Source organism: Sorex fumeus, unplaced genomic scaffold, assembly GCF_029834395.1.
Source record: "Sorex fumeus unplaced genomic scaffold, SorFum_2.1 ptg000226l, whole genome shotgun sequence".
NCBI classification, from domain to species: Eukaryota; Metazoa; Chordata; class Mammalia; order Eulipotyphla; family Soricidae; genus Sorex; species Sorex fumeus.
Window position 1 is genome coordinate 1,253,695 of NW_026606283.1, and position 18,230 is coordinate 1,271,924.

Below are 18,230 nucleotides of genomic sequence, written 5' to 3' on the forward strand. Positions count from 1 at the left end.
CCAGCTGCTTTGCAAAACTGCATCCCACTCCTGCAGGGTTTTTTTTTCCCCCCCCTTTTGGGTCACACCCAGTGATGCTCAGGGGCTCCTCCTGGCTCTGCACTCAGGGATCACTCCTGGCAGTGCTCGGGGAACGCTATGGGATGCTGGGGATCGAACCCAGGTCAGCCGTGTGCCAGGCAAACGCCCTCCCCAATGTGCTGTCACTCGAGCTCCCAACGCCTGCAGTTTTAATCCTGTTCGGATTGACAGGCGAAGTTTTGTTTCCTTGGTCTCTCTAGACTGCGATACTCATCAGGAGGATGGGCATAAGCGTTCCTATGACCATCTGTATCTAGACAGGGTTTCTCTCATATCGCCCTTGGTCTGAGCTCCCTGGAAATGCCCTTCCTGCGGCGTAGACCCAGAGTTGGCTTCAACCCCTGGGGAAATTAGCCCTCTCTGTGGCTAGCCTTGGCACGTTGACTTCATCACACTCAAAAGCATATTATTAGCCAGTGTATAGTTCTTGGCATTGTGCTGGTTACGGTTTCAGGTGAAAATAACTAAGTGTAGGAGTGAAAAGAATTCAAGAAGATCAGTAAACCTCACGGTAGCAAGGCCACAGCCGCTGTTTCTAATATCCTGGTCGAGAGAAGCCAGGTCTGCAGAACAGAAGTGGGTTTTCTTTCTTTTATTTTTCTTTTTGGGTCACACCCGGCGATGCGCAGGGGATACTCTGGCTCTGCACTCAGGAATCACAGTGTGTTTCTGAAGACCCCAAGCTGAGGTGTTTGAGGGCTTGTTTGCGCGTTGCCATTGCACGATGTGGTCATAGCTGCCACAGGGTCCAGTCAGCGCTCCGGGGAAGGAGATGGCCACCACTTGGCTCATGATAGGATGGGCACTTTTTAATTCTTGTGGCATAACGCAAAAGACACGAGGGAAGGATTCAAGGTTTTTGTGAATCTTTATCATCTTGTAAAGCAGAATCAACAGCACTTGTGGAGGATTCCTCACGATTTGTGTGAATCTCGGTCGGACCCTGCCAGACCCCGACATCTCACCCATGCGCTCAGCCCACTTTGAGTCAGTTCGTGTATGCTGGGGCGGGCGCAGAGCCTTTCCCGAAGGGGGGGCGCCCACTGCTGCTGGCCTCAGCCCTGCTGGGACCCCCCCAGCATTTCATCTTACCCATGTCTGAGCAGGAAAGGAAAGAGCCTCTTCGTCTTCGTGACACTGAGACCCGTTCCCATGCCGTTGTCCTTTTTGAACTCCTAGATCAAAGAAGCCAATTTCTGGGGTGCTAACTTCGTGATGAGCGGCTCCGACTGCGGCCACATCTTCATCTGGGACCGCCACAGTGCCGAGCATCTCATGCTCCTGGAAGCCGACAATCACGTGGTCAACTGCCTGCAGCCACACCCTTTTGACCCAAGTAAGACCCTATCCCGTTCGCAGGGGCTTCTGAGTGCCCACCAGCCGGAGAACGTAAGGACGGTCCAAACTGTCTCACTGCACTCGACTTTGGTCTTCCTGGGCTTAAACCAGCAGGCCCGAGGGATAGCAGGACAGGAGGGCTCAGGGCGCTTGCCTGCATGCAGCCAGTCTGCGCTCCATCCCCGACATCCCATACGGTCCTCCGACCCGGCTAGGAATAAGTCATGAGTACCACTGGGTGTGACCCAATAAAACAACAAAATAAAGCAAGGGTCTGGAGTGATAGCACAGTAGGAAGGGCGTTTGCCTTGCATGTGGCCGACCCGGGTTCGATTCCCAGCATCCCATAGGGTCCCCCGAGCACCGCCCGGAGTAACCCCTGTGCATCGCTGGGTGTGACCCAAAAAGCCAAAAAATAAATAAATAAAATAAAGCAAAACCTACTTTTGGCAGAAAGTGAGGAGTAAGTTAAGAGTTTCTCTTCAAGGCTGAAGCAATAGGACAGTGAGTTGGGCATCTATCTGCCTGACACACGGTTTGAGCCCCACCAGGACTAAGCCCTGAGCATTGCCCGTGTGGCCCCCAAAACAGTTTTTCCTGGGGCTGGAGTGATAGCACAGCGGGTAGGGCGTTTGCCTTGCACGCAGCAAACATGGCCAACACAGGTTTGATTCCCAGCATCCCATATGGTGCCCCGAGCACCTCCAGGAGTGATTCCTGAGTGCATGAGCCAGGAGTAACCCCCGAGCATCGCTGGGTGTGACCCAAAAAGCCAAAAAAAAAAGTTTCTCCTAATATTTCTTGGAAGTTTTATCAGATTGGCTGGTCACTGTCCTCCCGTTGTTCATCGATTTGCTCGAGCGGGCACCAGTAACGTCTCCATGGTGAGACTTGTTACTGTTTTTGGCATATCGACTACGCCATGAGGAGCTTGCCAGGCTCTGCCATATGGGCGGGATCCTCTCAGTAGCTTGCCAGGCTCTCCAAGAGGGGCAGAGGAATCAAACCACTACGTAATCCAAAGTGAACTTCTGTAGTTTTCACCTGTCTGAAGAATGTTCTGGAACGAGGGAGGTTTGCCCTGTCTCCGACTTGAAATTGCTTGTGGGACTCAGAGCAGCCGCCAAGGGAATAGTCTGTGTGGTCGCAGAACGACCCCGAAGTGAGACTGCAGGCCGGCTTCCTGGGGTGTCCCCGTGCAGTGAGCCCCCCAGTGTGCGCTGCCGTTTGGCTGTCCCTGTGCGTCTGAGTGTGTCTGAGCCGTTTCTGAGCTCTGTGTCCCCGTGTGTCTCATCAGTTCTGGCCTCGTCCGGCATAGATTACGACATAAAGATCTGGTCCCCTCTAGAGGAGTCGAGGATTTTCAACCGGAAACTTGCTGACGAGGTAGGATTTTCCTGACACTCGGTGTCGAGCTGTCTTATTCCTGAAATGTGGGCGAGGGGTGGCGAGCGTACAGGGAGGGTGACGGGGGCCACACCCAAGGCGACTCCTGGCTCTGTGCTCGGCCCAGCTGGGGCAGACGCCTCTGCCGTCTCTCGGGCCCGGGATGCTTCTCAGGGATCCAGGCCCCTGCGTCAGGTGCTGCGGGGTGGGGGACGGGGGCAGACCCTGCTGTGGCCGGGTGCACTCACACCGCTCCCCTCCCGCCCCCCCCAGGTCATCACTCGCAACGAGCTCATGCTGGAGGAGACACGCAACACCATCACCGTGCCCGCCTCCTTCATGCTGAGGATGCTGGCCTCGCTCAACCACATCCGGGCAGGTGAGCGGGCAGGTGAGCGGGCAGCACCTTGCTCAGCCACAGCAGGGCGGGGTAGTGGGCGGGGCCTCGCTCAGCCAATCCGGGCAGACGAGGGGGCGGGGCTACTCGGCACATCTGGATGGATGAGGGGGCGGGGCCTCGCTCAGCCAATCAGAGTGGGTGAGGGGGCGGGACTCGCTCAAACAATCTGGGCAGATGAGAGGGCTGGGGTACTCAGTCACATCCAGGCGGTCGAGGGGGCGAGGCTTCTCCCAGCCACATCTGGGCAGGTGAGGGGGCGGGGCCTCGCCCAGCCACATCTGGGCAGGTGAGGGTGCGATCTGGGTAGGTAAGGGGGCCGGGCCTCGCCCAGCCACATCTGGGCAGGTGAGCTTCCGGGAAGGCCCATCACCTGCAGATGTCACTGAAGATGCAGACAGAGGGTCGTGAAGCAGAGTTAGCTGTGGGGTGGATGGGGACAAGACAGCGTGTGTGGGTGCGTCACGCAGGCCAGCCTACCCAGTGCCCGGTCCCTGCTCCTTGGGGCTGTTTTCCCCGGGCCAGGGGATGAGACCAACCAGCACCATCTCTGGGCACTCCCGGGTCTTGTGGGCATGTGGCGGGGGGCCCAGCACTGCCCTCAGCCAAGCCCCGTGTCTTGCAGACCGCTTGGAGGGGGACCGGTCCGAAGGCTCCGGGCAAGAAAACGACAACGAGGACGAGGAATGACGGACTCCTCCTGGCGAGCCCTTAGCCGCTCCAACGTTTGTCTGACATTGATGCCCTTTGCCCTGTACGGAGCTTTCGTGCAATTTTAAGGCTGTGGTGTTTGGCGTTTGTTCCCCTTCCGGGAGGACACCTGGAACGTTGCTGTGGAGTGAGTGTGTGCATGAATCCAGGAGCGTTTGCGAAGCCAAGGTTGGGGAGGCTTGGGCCACGCGTGAGGAGAGCTAGAAGTGCAAAGTGCAATATCCCCACCCGGGCGGGGAGCCTGGACCCTCCCCTCCCAGCCGGGGGTGGGAAATGCCGGTCCAGAGAAATTTCTACACTTGCCATTCGCATGTTTGTTGCTTTCTGATTAAAGGAGTTGGTTGTTTTAAGAGGCCCCGAGTGTGACTCGCGCTCAGAGCTACCCCTCTTCGGGCCCCTCGCCCGCCTTCTAGATTTACCTTCGGAGAAGCGCCTTTCTCTCTTCCCGCTCCATCCCCTGCCCTGCTGGGGTGGGCCTGGGGCCGACGGGATGGTGAGCACAGGGCAGGGGCACCCACACACACCCCGCCAAGCACAGATGCACAAGGCCCACAGCGGTGCCGAGGAAACCAGCTTTAATGGAGGTAAACCGACTACTAAATACTCAGGCGTGTTTATAAATACTGATTCCACAAGAACCCTGGACGCCGACAGACCCCCCCCCCCCCCCACAAACACCGAGTGACCATGGGGTCAGCCTGTTTGGGCGGAGGGTCCTGGCCGGACCCGGTGTCCCTGCTGCAGGGTCAGCTCCGGGCTGCGACCGTCACCCCCAGGCCCAGTGCAGTCACCTCAAGGGTCGACGACAACCCAGTGTCTTCTGCCACGCCCAGCACCCTTCCTTCAAAGGGTGGGGGTGGGATGGCCTGGCGGCCCACCCTGGGCTCAGAGCTGGCCACATCGGTGACGCCCGTGCCCCTCCTGGGGCTTGGGTCCCCCTCTCCTGCCACTCTGATGGCAGTGCCACTGAGTTTACGCTTCTCCATCCCACCCCCTCCGCAAACCTGAGGTTCTGTTCCCTTCTGGCCCCCTGGCTTCCCAGGGGTTCCGCCAGCCCTCCACCCCCTTTTCAAGAGGCCGGTCTCCCGTGGGGGGAAGGCTGAGGGGTGTCGCCGTCTGGGGCCCCACCCCAAGCCTACTTCCGGGGCCACTCACACCTCACATGTGCACATTCTGGCCAGCGAGTGTCCCACGGAACCGGGGCCTGGTGAGGTCTGGGTCACTGACGGAAGGGACTCGCCTTCACCTCTGGAAACGGCCCCTCCTGCCCACCGTGGAATGGACGGTATTGCCGGAGGGAGGAGGAGGGCGAACTGGCCCTCCCGGCACCCGGGGTCAGGTCCCAGCGGGAGAGGTTCAGTGCCTCGCGGCCGGTGTGCACTGGACACGGGATGTGGGTGACAAGAGTCAGCCTCATTGGGCCATCAGGCGCGTGCATGGGGCGACTCCCCTGTCTCTGACAGTTGGTCACGGCCTGTGCGGTCAGCACGTCCCCTCCTCGATGCTCTGCAGCTGCGGCCGCGGGCCAGGTGTCCTACTCCCACGGCGGCCCCCGAAGCCGGGCACTGGGCTGGGCCGCACGGCTACCAGCACCCCGGGCAGGGCCTCCTCCCCGAACAGGTTCATCTTGGCTTCAGCCTCGATGGCTCGGGCCAGGCTGGCGGCGTAGCTGTCCAGGGACTTGTGCACGTCGGCCTTGACGTGGAGGATGGCGTTTCTGGAAGCGTCTGGGGAAAAGGCGGGGCCGCGTGAGCGAGGGGCCAGGGTGCCTGTGGCCCCCCACCACACCCCGAGCACGGCACGGCGGGGTCGGGGGTTCATACTCAGGACACTGCATACACCTCTGTCCATTCAGGGCACTTCCAGGGGAGAGCCCCTGCACCCCCCCTCCCCAAGAGTGGCTGCCACCCTCACACACCCTCAGGAGGGACCTCTGCTGCCTGGGCATAGGGGTGTGTGTGTGTGTGTGTGTGCGTGTGTGTGTGTGTGTGTGTCTCAGTGGATGGAACCATGGGCATGCACAGAGCTCTGTGCAAATGTGTGTGTAAGTGAGCACACTGGAGTGTGTGTGCAGGCGTGTAAGCGCACAGATGTATGTGTATTCATGTATTCATGTGTGCCTACTGTGTGTACCCCAGTGTGCTTATGCATCTGTGAGGATGTGTGTGTCCGACCAGGCGCGTGGGAGATGGGCCTAGTGCTCAGGGGAGGATGTGGGGGGAGGGATGCAGTCCCCTCTGCGCCCCCCCCACCGACTCAGGCCACAGATGCTGACCTTTGACCTGTTCCACTTCATCCTCGAAGGTCACGGAGCTCCTCCTCCTGGGGGGGCACGTGCAGTGGGAAGGCGCGTCCTCGGTCGGGTAGTCCTCCAGCAGCATCACATCGGTCCCTGCAAGGGGCACGTTAGCAGCACCAGCCTTGCGCCACGCATCGTGGACTGCAGCCTAGGTGGGTCCCTTAGTGGCCGGGTCCCTTCCGCCAGGCACAGCTGTGCAGTTCAGGACGTGGGGGGTGTGGCCAGGACGCAGCAGGGGCGGGGTCAGGGGTGATTGGGGCACGGGCTACGCTGCGGTGGGGGCGTGGCCAGGAGTGATTGGAGCGTGGCATGGGCGTGGCTGTGGCATGAGGAGGTGTGGCACAGGTATGACCATGTGACAGGGGCGTGGCCAGGAATGATTGGGCATGGCTGTGCTGCGGGGGGCGTGGTCAGGAGTGATTGGGGCGTGGCATGGACGTGGTAGTGCCTGTGCAGGGACGTGGTCAAGGGCGATAGGGCCTGGCCAGGAGTGATCGGAGTATGGCATGGGCGTGGCTGTGACATGGCAGTGGGCGTGGTCAGGAGTGGTTGGGGCATGGCATGAGCGTGATCATGTGACAGGGGCATGGCCAGGAGAAATTGGGGCATGGCATGGGCATGTTCAATATGCGTAGGGGCATGGCCAGGGGTGATTGGGGCATGGCATGGGCATGTTCGATATGCGTAGGGGCATGGCCAGGGGTGATTGGGGCATGGCATGGGCATGTTCAATATGCGTAGGGGCATGGCCAGGGGTGATTGGGCGTGGCTGTGCTGCAGCAGGGGCGTGGTCAGGAGTGATTGGGGCGTGGCATGGCTGTGGCAGTGCACGCGTGGGGGCGTGGTCAATGGTGATCGGGGCGTGGCCAGAAATTATTGGGGCGTGGCCAGGAGTGGTGGGAGTATGGCATGGGAGTGGCTGTGACATGGCAGGGAGCGTGGTTGGGAGTGTTTGGGGCGTGGCACAAGCGTGACCATGTGACAGGGGCGTGGTCAGGAGAAATTGGGGCACCGCATGGGCATGTTCGAGATGCGCAGGGGCGTGGCCAGGAATGATTGGGCGTGGCTGTGCTGCGGCAGGGGCGTGGTCAGGAGTGATTGGGGCGTGGCATCGATGTGGTAGTGCCCCCCGCGGGGGCGTGGTCAATGGTGATTGGGGCGTGGCCAGGAGTGGTGGGAGTATGGCATGGGCGTGGCTGTGACATGGAAGGGGGCGTGGTCGGGAGTGGTTGGGGCGTGGCACAAGCGTGACCATGTGACAGGGGCGTGGTCAGGAGAAATTGGGGCACCGCATGGGCATGTTCGAGATGCGCAGGGGCGTGGCCAGGAATGATTGGGCGTGGCTGTGCTGCGCGGGGCGTGGCCAGTGATTGGGGCGGGGCAGGGAGAGATGGGGCGTGGCCAGGCAGGCTCACCTGAGTCCTGGGAGCAGCTGAAACCGGTGTCTCCCGTGCTGCTGCTGTTCCCCAGGGGCTGACCGCCTGCCATGAGCGCCGTGAGGTGCGGGGACAGGCCCAAATCTGAAATGCAAACCTGGCTGTGACCCTGCTGCCCCGCCCAGAGGCCCTCCCAACGCCCCTGGCCCCCCCACTCTGCTCAGCGTTCTGGGGAGGGGAGCCGGTCTCACGGGCCCAGGGGCATCCCCACGGGGAGTGGGTGGCAGGGATGGTGATCCGGGTGCAGAGACAGAGAGAGAAGGAAGGAAATAACAGAAAAGTAACAATGGCACCTGGGTGCCCAGGAAGTGTGGGGCCAAGGGGTGGCAGACCGCCCGCCCAGGGCTGAGTCTAGCATCACCCACTACGGTGAGGGTGACCCCGGAGAGGCAAAAGTGGCACCAAGGGACAGGCTCCCGGGCCCCAGCTGGGCGGGCCTTGGACCCTTCAGAACCAGGAGTGACCAAAGACAGGGTCAGGGCCGCGGGCGGCTGAATTCCCTGCGGTATGGGGGTTCTCTGGGTGGGGGTTCAAACCCAGGTCTGCCCTGTGCAATGCAAGGCGAGTACCCTGCCGACTGTACTATCACTCCAGCCCCCAGTTCTGCTGTTTTCTATTTGTTTTTATTTTGAGCTGGGGGGCTGGGGGGGCTCAGGGGTTACTCCAGGTGGGGCTGGAACTTGGCCAGTGCAAATCAGGCATTTTGCCCACTGTCCTTCCTGGCCCCCTAATTAAAAGGGTTTTGTTGTTATTTTTCTAAATAAAAAATAAATCATGGAGTAATAGTCCAGCGCGGAGGGCGTTTGCCTGGCACGGGGGTGGGTGCAGGTTGGTCCCCGGCATCATCCCATAGGGTCCTCGGAGACCCGCCAGGATAGGAATGATCCCTGAGCACAGAGCAAGGAGGAACCCACTGAGCACCACCCAATGTGGTCCCAAAACAAAAAGATGCTCAAAGATGAATTCTTTGTGGGGCTGGAGCAATAGCACAGCAGGGAAGGCATTTGCCTTGCACCAGTGACCGATTCGGGTTCGATTCCCGCATCCCATATGGTCCCCCGAGCACTGCCAGGAGTAATTCCTGAGTGCAGAGCCAGGACTCAGCCCTGAGCATCGCTGGATGGAACCCCCCCCCAAAAAAAGAATGAATTAGGGGACCAGAGAGATAGCACAGCAGGGAGGGCATTTTCCTTGCACGTGGCTGACCCGGGTTCAATCCCCGGCATCTCATAGGGTCCCCTGAGCACCGCCAGGAGTGATTCCTGAGTGCATGAGCCAGGAGGAACCCCTGAGCATTGCCAGGTGGGACCCAAAAAGAAAAAAATAAAAGATGTGCTCTTTGGAAATTAGGGGTATCCATGGCGCCTTGAGTTCCATGTCCTAAAAGGAACAGGATATGGTTCACGGGCCTGGGCTTGGCGGCTTCCGGTGAAGCCTCGCCAGCCTGGGCAGACCTGGACGGCTCCGCCCGCGAGCCGGCGAGGCAGGTGAGGTGCTACAGGGTCGCTGGTGTTGGTTGGGCCCCTGAGTGCCACCCATCAGCGCTCAGAGTGCCAGGGTGGCACACGAGATTGCGATGTGTGGGGCCAGGCGTCAGCCCTGACCTGAGCATCGCCGGGTGCGGACCCCAAGTCCAAAACCAACCAACCAACCCTCCCGCGCACCTGTGATGCGCGTGGACACGCTGAAGAGGCGCGCGGTGCGTGGCCGCGGCACGAAGGGCTCCCGGTAGTAGCGATCCCCAAAGCACAGTCCTAGCAGCTCCTTGCGGACCGTCTTGTTCCAAAGCCCATAGATAAGTGGGTGGCACACGGCACTGGAGAAGGACAGCCACGTGGCCCAGGTCTCGAGCGCCGGCGCCACGGAGTTCTTGCCCCACAGCGCCTCGGACGTGATCACCAGCATGTAGGGGCCCCAGGTGCCCGTGAAGGCGCCGATGACCACCAGGATGGTGACCAGCGCTTTGCACTGGTTGGCCGAGTAGGCCACGGCCTGCAGCGGGTGGCGCCGGCCACCGGCCCCGCCGCCCGACGACGACGACGTGGACGTGCTGGAGTTCTTGCGGCCAGCGCTGCCCGCCGGGTCCTCGCCGGCCGCCACCACGGCCCCGCAGTGCACCTTGCGCGCCTTGAGGCGGGCCACGCGGAAGATGACCCCGTAGCACACCAGCATGGCCGAGAAGGGCAGCAGGGCACACCACACCTGCCAGAAGGCCGTGTAGCCCGGCTCGCGGTGCCAGGCCGCCACGCACATCCACTTGAACTCGTCGAACTCCACCGCCGACCAGCCGAACAGCGGCGGCAGGCAGCCCACCAGCGAGTGCAGCCAGATGTACACCACCACCATCACGGCCCGGTTCCCCGTCACCTTCATGGGGTACACCATGGGGTAGAGCACGGCGTAGTAGCTGCGGGTGGCAGGGAGAGAGGCGGGGAGGGAGCTCAGTGCTGGCTCGCAGGGTCAGGGGTGTGTGTGTGTGTGTGTGTGTGTGTGTGTGTGTGTGTGTACGCACGAAGGCAGGGGGAGAGGCGGGGAGGGAGCTCAGTGCTGGCTCGCAGGGTCGGGGGGGGGGTGTGTGTGTGTGTGTAGTCAGGGGAAGAGGCAGGGAAGGGCTCAGTGCTGCTGACTGGCCTGGCCAAGGGTATGTATATGTGTGTGTGTGTGTGTGTGCGCGTGCGCGTGTGTGTGTGTGCACGCACAAAGGCAGGGAGAGAGGCGGGGAAGGGCTCAGTGCTGACTCGCCTGGCCAGGGGTGTGTGTGTGTGTGTGTGTGTGTGTGTGTGTGTGTGTGTGTGTGTACGCACGAAGGCAGGGGGAGAGGCGGGGAGGGGGCTCAGTGCTGGCTTGCCTGGCCCCAGGTGTGTGTGTGTGTGTGTGTGTGTGTGTGTGCATGTGTGTGTGTGTGTGTGTGCACGCACAAAGGCAGGGGGAGAGGCGGGGAAAGGCTCAGTGCTGGCTCGCCTGGCCAGGGGTGTGTATGTGTGTGTGTGTGTGTGTGTGTGTGTGCATGTACACATGAAGTCTCCCCTTTGTTTGGGGTTTTTTTTTGGCCTTTTTGGGTCCCACCCAGCGATTCTCAGGGGTTGCTCCTGGCTCTGCACTCAGGAATCACTCCTGGCGGTGCTCGGGGGACCCTAGGGGATGCTGGGAATCGAACCCGGATCGGTCGCGTGCCAGGCAAAAGCCCTCCCCGCTGTGCTATCGCTCCAGCCCCGCAGTGCCCCCTTTCCCCAGAACGTCGACTGTCCCTGATGGGGGGGTAGCTCCAGAGACCCTATGTAATGTCAAGGATGTAGCTGGGATTGGCCACTTGCAACACCCTCCGCTCCCTCGCAGTGCTCAGGGGTTACTCCCACTGCGTTCAGGGGTTAATGGGATGCCCTGGACGGAGCCCCCAGTGGGCCGTGTGCAAAGCCAGCACCCTCCTTGCTGCACGGTGACGCCAGGTCCTTCCTGCCTAGTTCTCAGTAGGCGATGCCTCATGTGGCCTCACCTCACCTCAGGGTTTTGGTGCAGAGACCCCCAGGGTGCCCCCGCGTAGCCTCCAGCAGGCGCCTGGGCTTCCCGCTTTGCTCCATCTCCCGGCCCCCGCCTTCACTCTACAAAGTGGGGAACCCACCTCGGCCCCTTTAAGAAGCCCAGCCCCCTCCCCAGGCCAACTGGCCGGGCACAGCCAGCCAGGGCACATGACCACTGTTGTTGACCCTTCCACGGTGCCCCTCTCCTGGCCTTTGCCAGCACCCCGTTATTACCATCTCACAGCAAGACTCGCTGTGGTGACCAGGGAGAGTATTTATAGTCTCGCTGGCATGGTTCCTGCCAGCCGGCCAGCTCTCATTGGATGCAGAAAGCGGTGGGGCGCCAAGGGCTCATGACCCCCGTGAGAGGGCCCCACTGCCCAAAGCTCGGCCCCTGCCCATCACAGAGACACTTGGGCTGAGAGTGGCTTCCTTCTCTGTAAAACTGATCACTGCGGGGGCTGGAGCAATAGCACAACAGGGAGGGTATTTTGACTTGCACATGGCCAACCCGGGTTCGATTCTCGGCATCCCACAGGGTCCCCCGAGCACCGCCAGGAGGGATTCCTGAGTGCAGAGCCAGGAGGAACCCCTGAGCATTGCCGGTGGGACCCAAAAAGTAAAAAATCAAACAAACAAAAAAAACTGATCACTGTGGAAGCCAAGCAATTGTACAGCGGGGAGGGCGCTGGCCTTGCACGCTGCTGACCTGAGGTCCTGAGGTCAATCCCCAGCATCCCATAGGGTCCCCCGAGCACCACCAGGAGGGATTCCTGAGTGCAGAGCCAGGAGGAACCTCTGTGCATCGCCGGGTGTGACCCAAAAAAGAAAGAAAATAATAATAATAAAAAAGATAGGCTGGAGCAATAGCACTGTGGTAGGGCCTTGGCCTTGCACGTGGCTGACCCGGGTTCGATCCCCGGCATCCCTTAGGGTCCCCCGAGCACCGCCAGGAGGGATTCCTGGGTGCAGAGCCAGGAGTCAGCCCGAGCACCGCCAGGTGGGACCCAAAAAAGCAAAATAAAGAAGCAACTCCCGGAGCGTCTTCAGGGTCCCGGGTGGGTGGCCGCGGGGTGACCCCCTCTCCCCCACAACGCCCTGCGCGCGCGCAGGCTTACCGGTCAACAGCGATGACCCCCAGGGTGAGCATGCTGGCCGAGCTGATGAGCAGGTAGAGGAGCGCCGAGAAGTTGCACCAGACCACGCCGAAGATCCAGGCGCGGCGCAGGGCGCTGGTCACCACGAAGGGCAGCACCAGCACGGCCAGCAGGAAGTTGGACAGCGTCAGGCTGAAGACGAACTTGTTGCTGAGCGTCAGCAGGTAGGACCTCTTGTAGAGGGTCACGGCCACCACCAGGTTGCCCAGGCACACCAGCACGGTGATGAGGACGATGACCACGAACTCGGCCACGCCGGCCGCGCCGCCCGCCGCGCCCAGCTGCTGCTGCTGCGTCAGGTTGCCCAGGGAGGAGTTGGCGCTCATGGTCAGCACGGCCGGGCGGGGGCAGGGCCAGGGTCCAGCATGCTGCGGCGCTGCGGGGCAAGGGGACCAGCGGCTCAGCAGGGCGCCCCCAGAGGCCGTGGCCCGCGGCGCCCCTCTTTCCTCCAGCCCACCTGGACTGCAAGATGCGGTCCAGCCTCCAGGGCGACCCCCCCCCCACCCCCGCACACACAGTGGTGTGTGCGTGGGGGGTTAAATTCCAGCTTTAGTGCAAGGCAAGAGGCACCCCCGGCTCTGCGCCCCACCCCTCAGTGTCCCAAGTGCCAGGTCATTTCTCCTGTCCCTTTGCTTTTTTTTTTTTTTCCTTCTTGGGTCCCACCCAGCGATGCTCAGGGCTGACTCCTGACTCTGCACTCAGGAATCACTCCTGGTGGTGCTCAGGAGACCCTAGGGGATGCCAGGGATCGAACCCGGGTCGGCCACGTGCCAGGCAAATGCCTTACACGCTGTGCTGTCACTCCAGCCCTGGTCTTCAATTTTTTTTTGGGGGGGGGGGGTTGCACCCGGGGATGCTCAGGGCTGACTCCTGGCTCTGCACTCAGGAATCACTCCTGGCGGTGCTCAGGGGACCCTAGGGGATGCCAGGGATCGAACCCGGGTCAGCCACGTGCCAGGCAAATGCCTTACACCCTGTGCTGTCACTCCAGCCCTGGTCTTCAATTTTTTTTTTGGTGGGGGTTACACCCGGGGATGCTCAGGGCTGACTCCTGGCTCTGCACTTAGGAATCACTCCTGGCGGTGCTCAGGGGACCCTAGGGGATGCTGGGAATAGAACCCGGGGCAGCTGCATGCAAGGCAAACGCCCTAACCACTGTACTATCGCTCCAGCCCCCTCTTGTCCCCTTTGGACTACTTTCCGGGCTGAGACACCATCTGCAGTTGTCTTTCTTTTTTTTCTTTTTGGGTCCCACCCAGCGATGCTCAGGGGTTCCTCCTGGCTCTGCACTCAGGAATCTCTCCTGGCGGTGCTCGGGGGATCCTATGGGATGCTGGGGATCGAACCCGGGTCAGCCGCGTGCAAGGCAAACGCCCTCCCCGCTGTGCTATCGCTCAGGCACTTTTTTTTTTTAAAGGCTTTTAGCCTTTTGGCAATGCACAGGGGTTGCTCCTGGCTCTGCACTCAGGAATCACTCCTGGCGGTGCTCAGGGGACTCTATGGGATATCGGGGATCGAACCCGGGTCGGCTATGTGCAAGGCCAACACCCTCCCTGCAGTCCCATGGCTCTGGTTTCTCTGCATTTTTCTCCCCTGACGCAATGTGACTTGCAGAATCTTGAGCTGGAAGGGAGTTGGTAGGTGGGCCTGTCACGCTCCTTGGGGAATGCGTCCGTTAGCTCTGTGGGTTCTGGGTGTCCTCAACTCTTAGAAATTACTGACTGGGGGACCAGAGAGAGAGCACAGCGGGGAGGGAGTTGGCCTAACACACGGCTGACCCGGGTTCGATCCCCAGCATCCCACAGGGTCCCCCAAGCCCCGCCAGGAGTGATTCCTGAGCGCAGAACCAGGAGTCAGCCCAGAGCATCACCAGGCGTGGCCAACATTTTTTAAATTAAAAAAATTTCATCAAGCACTAATAATCCTTTATTGCGTTTCCCTTTCCCCTATGTTATTTGCATGGTTTATTTACCAATGTCCTTTTTGTCTAGACACAGGAAGAGGACAGTTGGTGCTATGCTATGTAACATGGGAGTTCATTGACTGCAAATTGACTCTGGGGCTGGAGTGATAGCACAGTGGGTAGAGCATTTGCCTTGTATATGGTTGACCTGGGTTCGATTCCCAGCATCCCATAGGGTCCCCCAAGTACCGCCAGGAGTAATTCCTGAGTGCATGAGCCTGGAGTAACCCTTGTGCAACACCAGATGTGATCCAAAAAAGCAAAATAATAATAATAATAATATTTACTCCTGGGCATTGGCTGGAGCAATAGCATAGCGGGTAGGGCGTTTGCCTTGCAGGCGGCTGACCCGAGTTCGATTCCTCCACCCCTCTCTGAGAGCCCGGCAAGCTACCGAGAGTATCTCGCCCGCACAGCAGAGCCTGGCAAGCTCCCCATGATGTATTCGATATGCCAAACACAGTAACAACAAGTCTCACAATTTGTTGTGAACCGTTACTGGTGCCCGCTCGAGCAAATCGATGAACAATCGGAGGACAGTGCTACTCCTGGGTATCTGTCATATTTACTTGACTTAAGCCTCAGTTGCCCTTATTTCCTAGCACTCCAAGAGCAGGGTCCCGACGAGGGACTGGATGGACCCAGGACAAGCTGTGAGCTACCCTGGCATCGAAATGGGCCTGGCTAAGCGCCACAATACTTAACTGTAAGTTAAGAGAACAGTCATGGACTTTTTTTTTTTTTTTTTTGCTTTTTGGGTCACACCCGGCTGTGCACAGAGATTACTCCTGGCTCTGCACTCAGGAATTATCCCTGGTGGTGCTCAGGGGACCATATGGGATGCTGGGAATCGAACCCGGGCCGGCCGTGTGCAAGGCAAACGCCCTCCCCGCTGTGCTCTGGTCACAGGCCCCTCCAGCTTGTATTTTGTTTCTTTTGTTTGTTTGTTTGTTTTTGTTTTGCTTTTGGGGTCACACCCGACAATGCACAGGGGTTACTCCTGGCTTTGCACTCAGGAATTACCCCTGGCGGTACCCAGGGGACCATATGGGATGCTGGGAATCGAACCCGGGTCGGCCGCGTGCAAGGCAAACACCCTACCCGCTGTACTATCGCTCCAGCCCCTGGACTTTTTTTTGATTACTAATTGGGGGTTGGGGGAGCCTGGACCCTCTCAGCAAGTCTCCACTAACCGGACACCCTGCACGCGAGGATGAGGGTCTGGTTGGCTTTGCACTGCTGGCGACTGTCCAGGCCAGGGGTATTTGGGGGCTTGCAGAACTGCAGGCAGAGGGAGACATGCGGGGCTGGGGAATGAAGCAGACCCGCGGCCGCTCCTGACCCTGCCCTAGCTCCGGCCCCCTACAAAGCTCCATTGCTCAAATGCCATCTGCATTTTTTTTTATCTGATTTTGTGTTTTGGAGACACACCCAGCGATGCTCAGGGCTGACTCCTGGCTCTACACTCACTCCTGGCGGTGCTCAGGGGACCCTATGGGATGCTGGGGATCGAACCCGGGTTGGCCTCATGCAAGGCAAGCACCTGCCCCGCTGTGCTCCGGCCCTTTGCTGTTGTTGGGGCTCTTTGTGGTTGCTTCACAGTGCCGGCGTGCCAAACTGGGATTCACCAGGTACAACATGCTCTGTTCACCTAATCTGAGTCTTAGCCCCAGACACATCCTTTTCTTTTCTCTCTTTTTTTTTCTTTTTGGGTCACACACACAAAAAAAGAGGTTACTCCTGGCTCTGCACTCAGGAATTACTCCTGGCAGTGCTCAGGGGACCCTATGGGATGCTGGGAATCGCACCCAGGTCAGCTTTGTGCAAAGCCAATGCCCTCCCCACTGTGCTATCACTCTGGCCCCTCCCCAGACACATCCTTAACTCTGCAGTTCAACATATGAGGGGCTAAGAAAACCAGACTTGGGGTCAGAGCCATAGTCCAGCGGGGAGGGTGCTTAACTTGAACATGGCAGACCCGGGTTCGATCCCCGGCATCCCATAGGATCCCCTGAGCATTGCCAGGAGTGATTCCTGAATGCAGGGCCAGGAGTCAGCCCTGAGTACCGCCGGGTGTGACCCAACACACCTCCCCACCCCTACACCGTAATTTTTTTTTTTTAAAGGAAAGGGCTGGAGCGATAGCACAGCGGGGAGGGCGTTTGCCTTGCACACGGCCGACCCGGGTTCAATCCCCAGCATCCCATCGGGTCCCCCGAGCACTGCCAGGAGTAATTCCTGAGTGCATGAGCCAGGAGGAACCCCTCTGCTTCGCCAGGTGTGACCCAAAAAGCAAAATAAATAAATAAATATAATATAATAAAATAAAATGGAAAAAGAAAACAAGATTTTCAGGCCGAGGACAGCTGAGGGGGTTAGAGTTCAAGGTCTGCTTGAAGGGTCCCGGGTTCGAGTTCCACCCCCCCCAAGCCCCCCCCAGCACTGTTACGAGTGACCCCCCAGAGCGGAGCTGGAAGTAATTCCTGAGCATCACTGGGTGTGGCCAAAAAAACCAGAAAGGATAAGAAGTGTGTGTGTGTGTGGGGGTGGGGGGGGGTGAAGACAAAACTTCCACGGAGCCACGGGGGGGAGCGGGGTGGGCGTCCTTGGGCTACCCCAACACCCTTCCCTGAGAGTCACAGGACACCCCTGGTCACCGAGATGCCCGCCCAGTTGCAGCCGGCCCTGCCACCCCACCCCCCGCCCCTGTGGGCGCCCCACAAGCCCCAGCAAATCCCAGGGCGGGATCGGGGCAGCAAGTCAGGGGTGCTGGGCGGCTCCGGGCCCGCGGCCAGTGCCGGCGCCCACGGAGGATGGGAGGGAGGGCGGGGGGAGGACTGTGACTCACGGCCCCGCCCCTGTGAGTCCTGTGCCAGGCCCAGAGGCGGTGGTACCCTGTGCCCTCATCAAGTCCCCCCCAACCACACCCCAGGGTAGCCGGCTGCTGGGACGGACCACCAGGGCTGAGGCAGGGCAGCCGACTCAGAAGCTGCTTCTGAGCTTCCAGAATGTTCCGGAAGGGAGGGCCGTGGGAGCGGCCGCTGGCCACAGCCCCGGGCCTTTCACAGCCAAGCCGGGGTGGAGGCGGCTCTGCAGGAGGGGGACCCACTCCAGCACCGCCCCGAGCACCCACGGGCCCAGGCTGGATGCAGGACCCCAGGGGGCGGACCCCAGGTCCTTCGCTTATCCTGCCCGGAACCTTGGCTTTGGGGCCACACCCCAGGATGCTCAGGGCTGACTCCTGGCTCTGCTGTGCTCAGGGCTTACTCCCGGTGGTACGGGGGACGTGAAGGGTGCCGGAGATTGAATCCGGGTCAGCCGTGTGACGGCAAACACCCTCCCACTAACACACCCGCTCTGGGCCCCAGAAACTTCTTCAGGCAGTTTCTTGGGGTGCAGACTTCCCGTCTGAATCCCTCGACACCCTCAGGAGCGTAAGGGCAAATGGGGTCACCCTACTTCCTCCCAGTCCCCTCTTTTATTTTATTTACTTAGTTATTTGAGCTGGAGCAATAGCACAGCGGGTAGGGCGTTTGCCTTGCACGCGGCCGACCCGGGTTCGATTCCTCCGCCCCTCTCAGAGAGCCCGGCAAGCTACTAAGAGTATCCCGCCCACATGGCAGAGCCTGGCAAGCTCCTGTGGCGTATTCGAGATGCCAAAAACAGTCACAACAAGTCTCACCCTGGAGACGTGACTGGTGCCCGCTCGAGCAAATCGATGAACAACAGGACAGTGCTACAGTGCTATTTACTTATTTATTGCTTTTTTTTTTGGGGGGGGGGGTCACACCCAGCGATTCTCACTCCTGGCTCTGCACTCAGGAATCACTCCTGGCGGTGCTCGGGGGGACCCTATGGGATGCTGGGGATCGAACTTGTGCTGTGCTATCGCTCCAGCCTCCAGCCCCCTCTTTTAGGAAGAGCTGAAAAGCTGGGACAGCCCC

The 18,230-nt window shown here is 60.0% G+C and overlaps 2 protein-coding genes across 5 annotated transcripts in view; one reads left to right on the top strand and one right to left on the bottom strand.

Annotated features, from left to right (window-relative positions):
- Positions 1-4,263, top strand: part of DCAF6 (DDB1 and CUL4 associated factor 6) — a 49,720-nt gene extending 45,457 nt beyond the window's left edge. For 2 of the 4 annotated variants that reach the window (XM_056108548.1, XM_056108546.1), the window contains 4 exons: positions 1,261-1,417; positions 2,717-2,805; positions 3,079-3,196; positions 3,828-4,263. In XM_056108548.1, the coding sequence (XP_055964523.1) occupies positions 1,261-1,417; positions 2,717-2,805; positions 3,079-3,196; positions 3,828-3,892 (429 nt within the window). In that variant the 3' untranslated portion in view covers positions 3,893-4,263. The remainder of the gene's footprint in view (positions 1-1,260; positions 1,418-2,716; positions 2,806-3,078; positions 3,197-3,827) is intronic. The other 2 variants (XM_056108549.1, XM_056108547.1) reach the window with 1 other exon arrangement.
- Positions 4,264-5,383: 1,120 nt separating this feature from the next.
- On the bottom strand, positions 5,384-12,661 carry GPR161 (G protein-coupled receptor 161). The gene is made up of 5 exons (XM_056108550.1): positions 12,285-12,661; positions 9,313-10,055; positions 7,628-7,732; positions 6,189-6,305; positions 5,384-5,640 (listed from the first exon to the last, which is right to left on the bottom strand). The coding sequence occupies exons 1-5, from the start codon at positions 12,647-12,649 to the stop codon at positions 5,396-5,398; spliced, it is 1,575 nt and encodes a 524-aa protein (XP_055964525.1). The 5' UTR covers positions 12,650-12,661; the 3' UTR covers positions 5,384-5,395.
- Between the last annotated feature and the right edge of the window lie 5,569 nt (positions 12,662-18,230).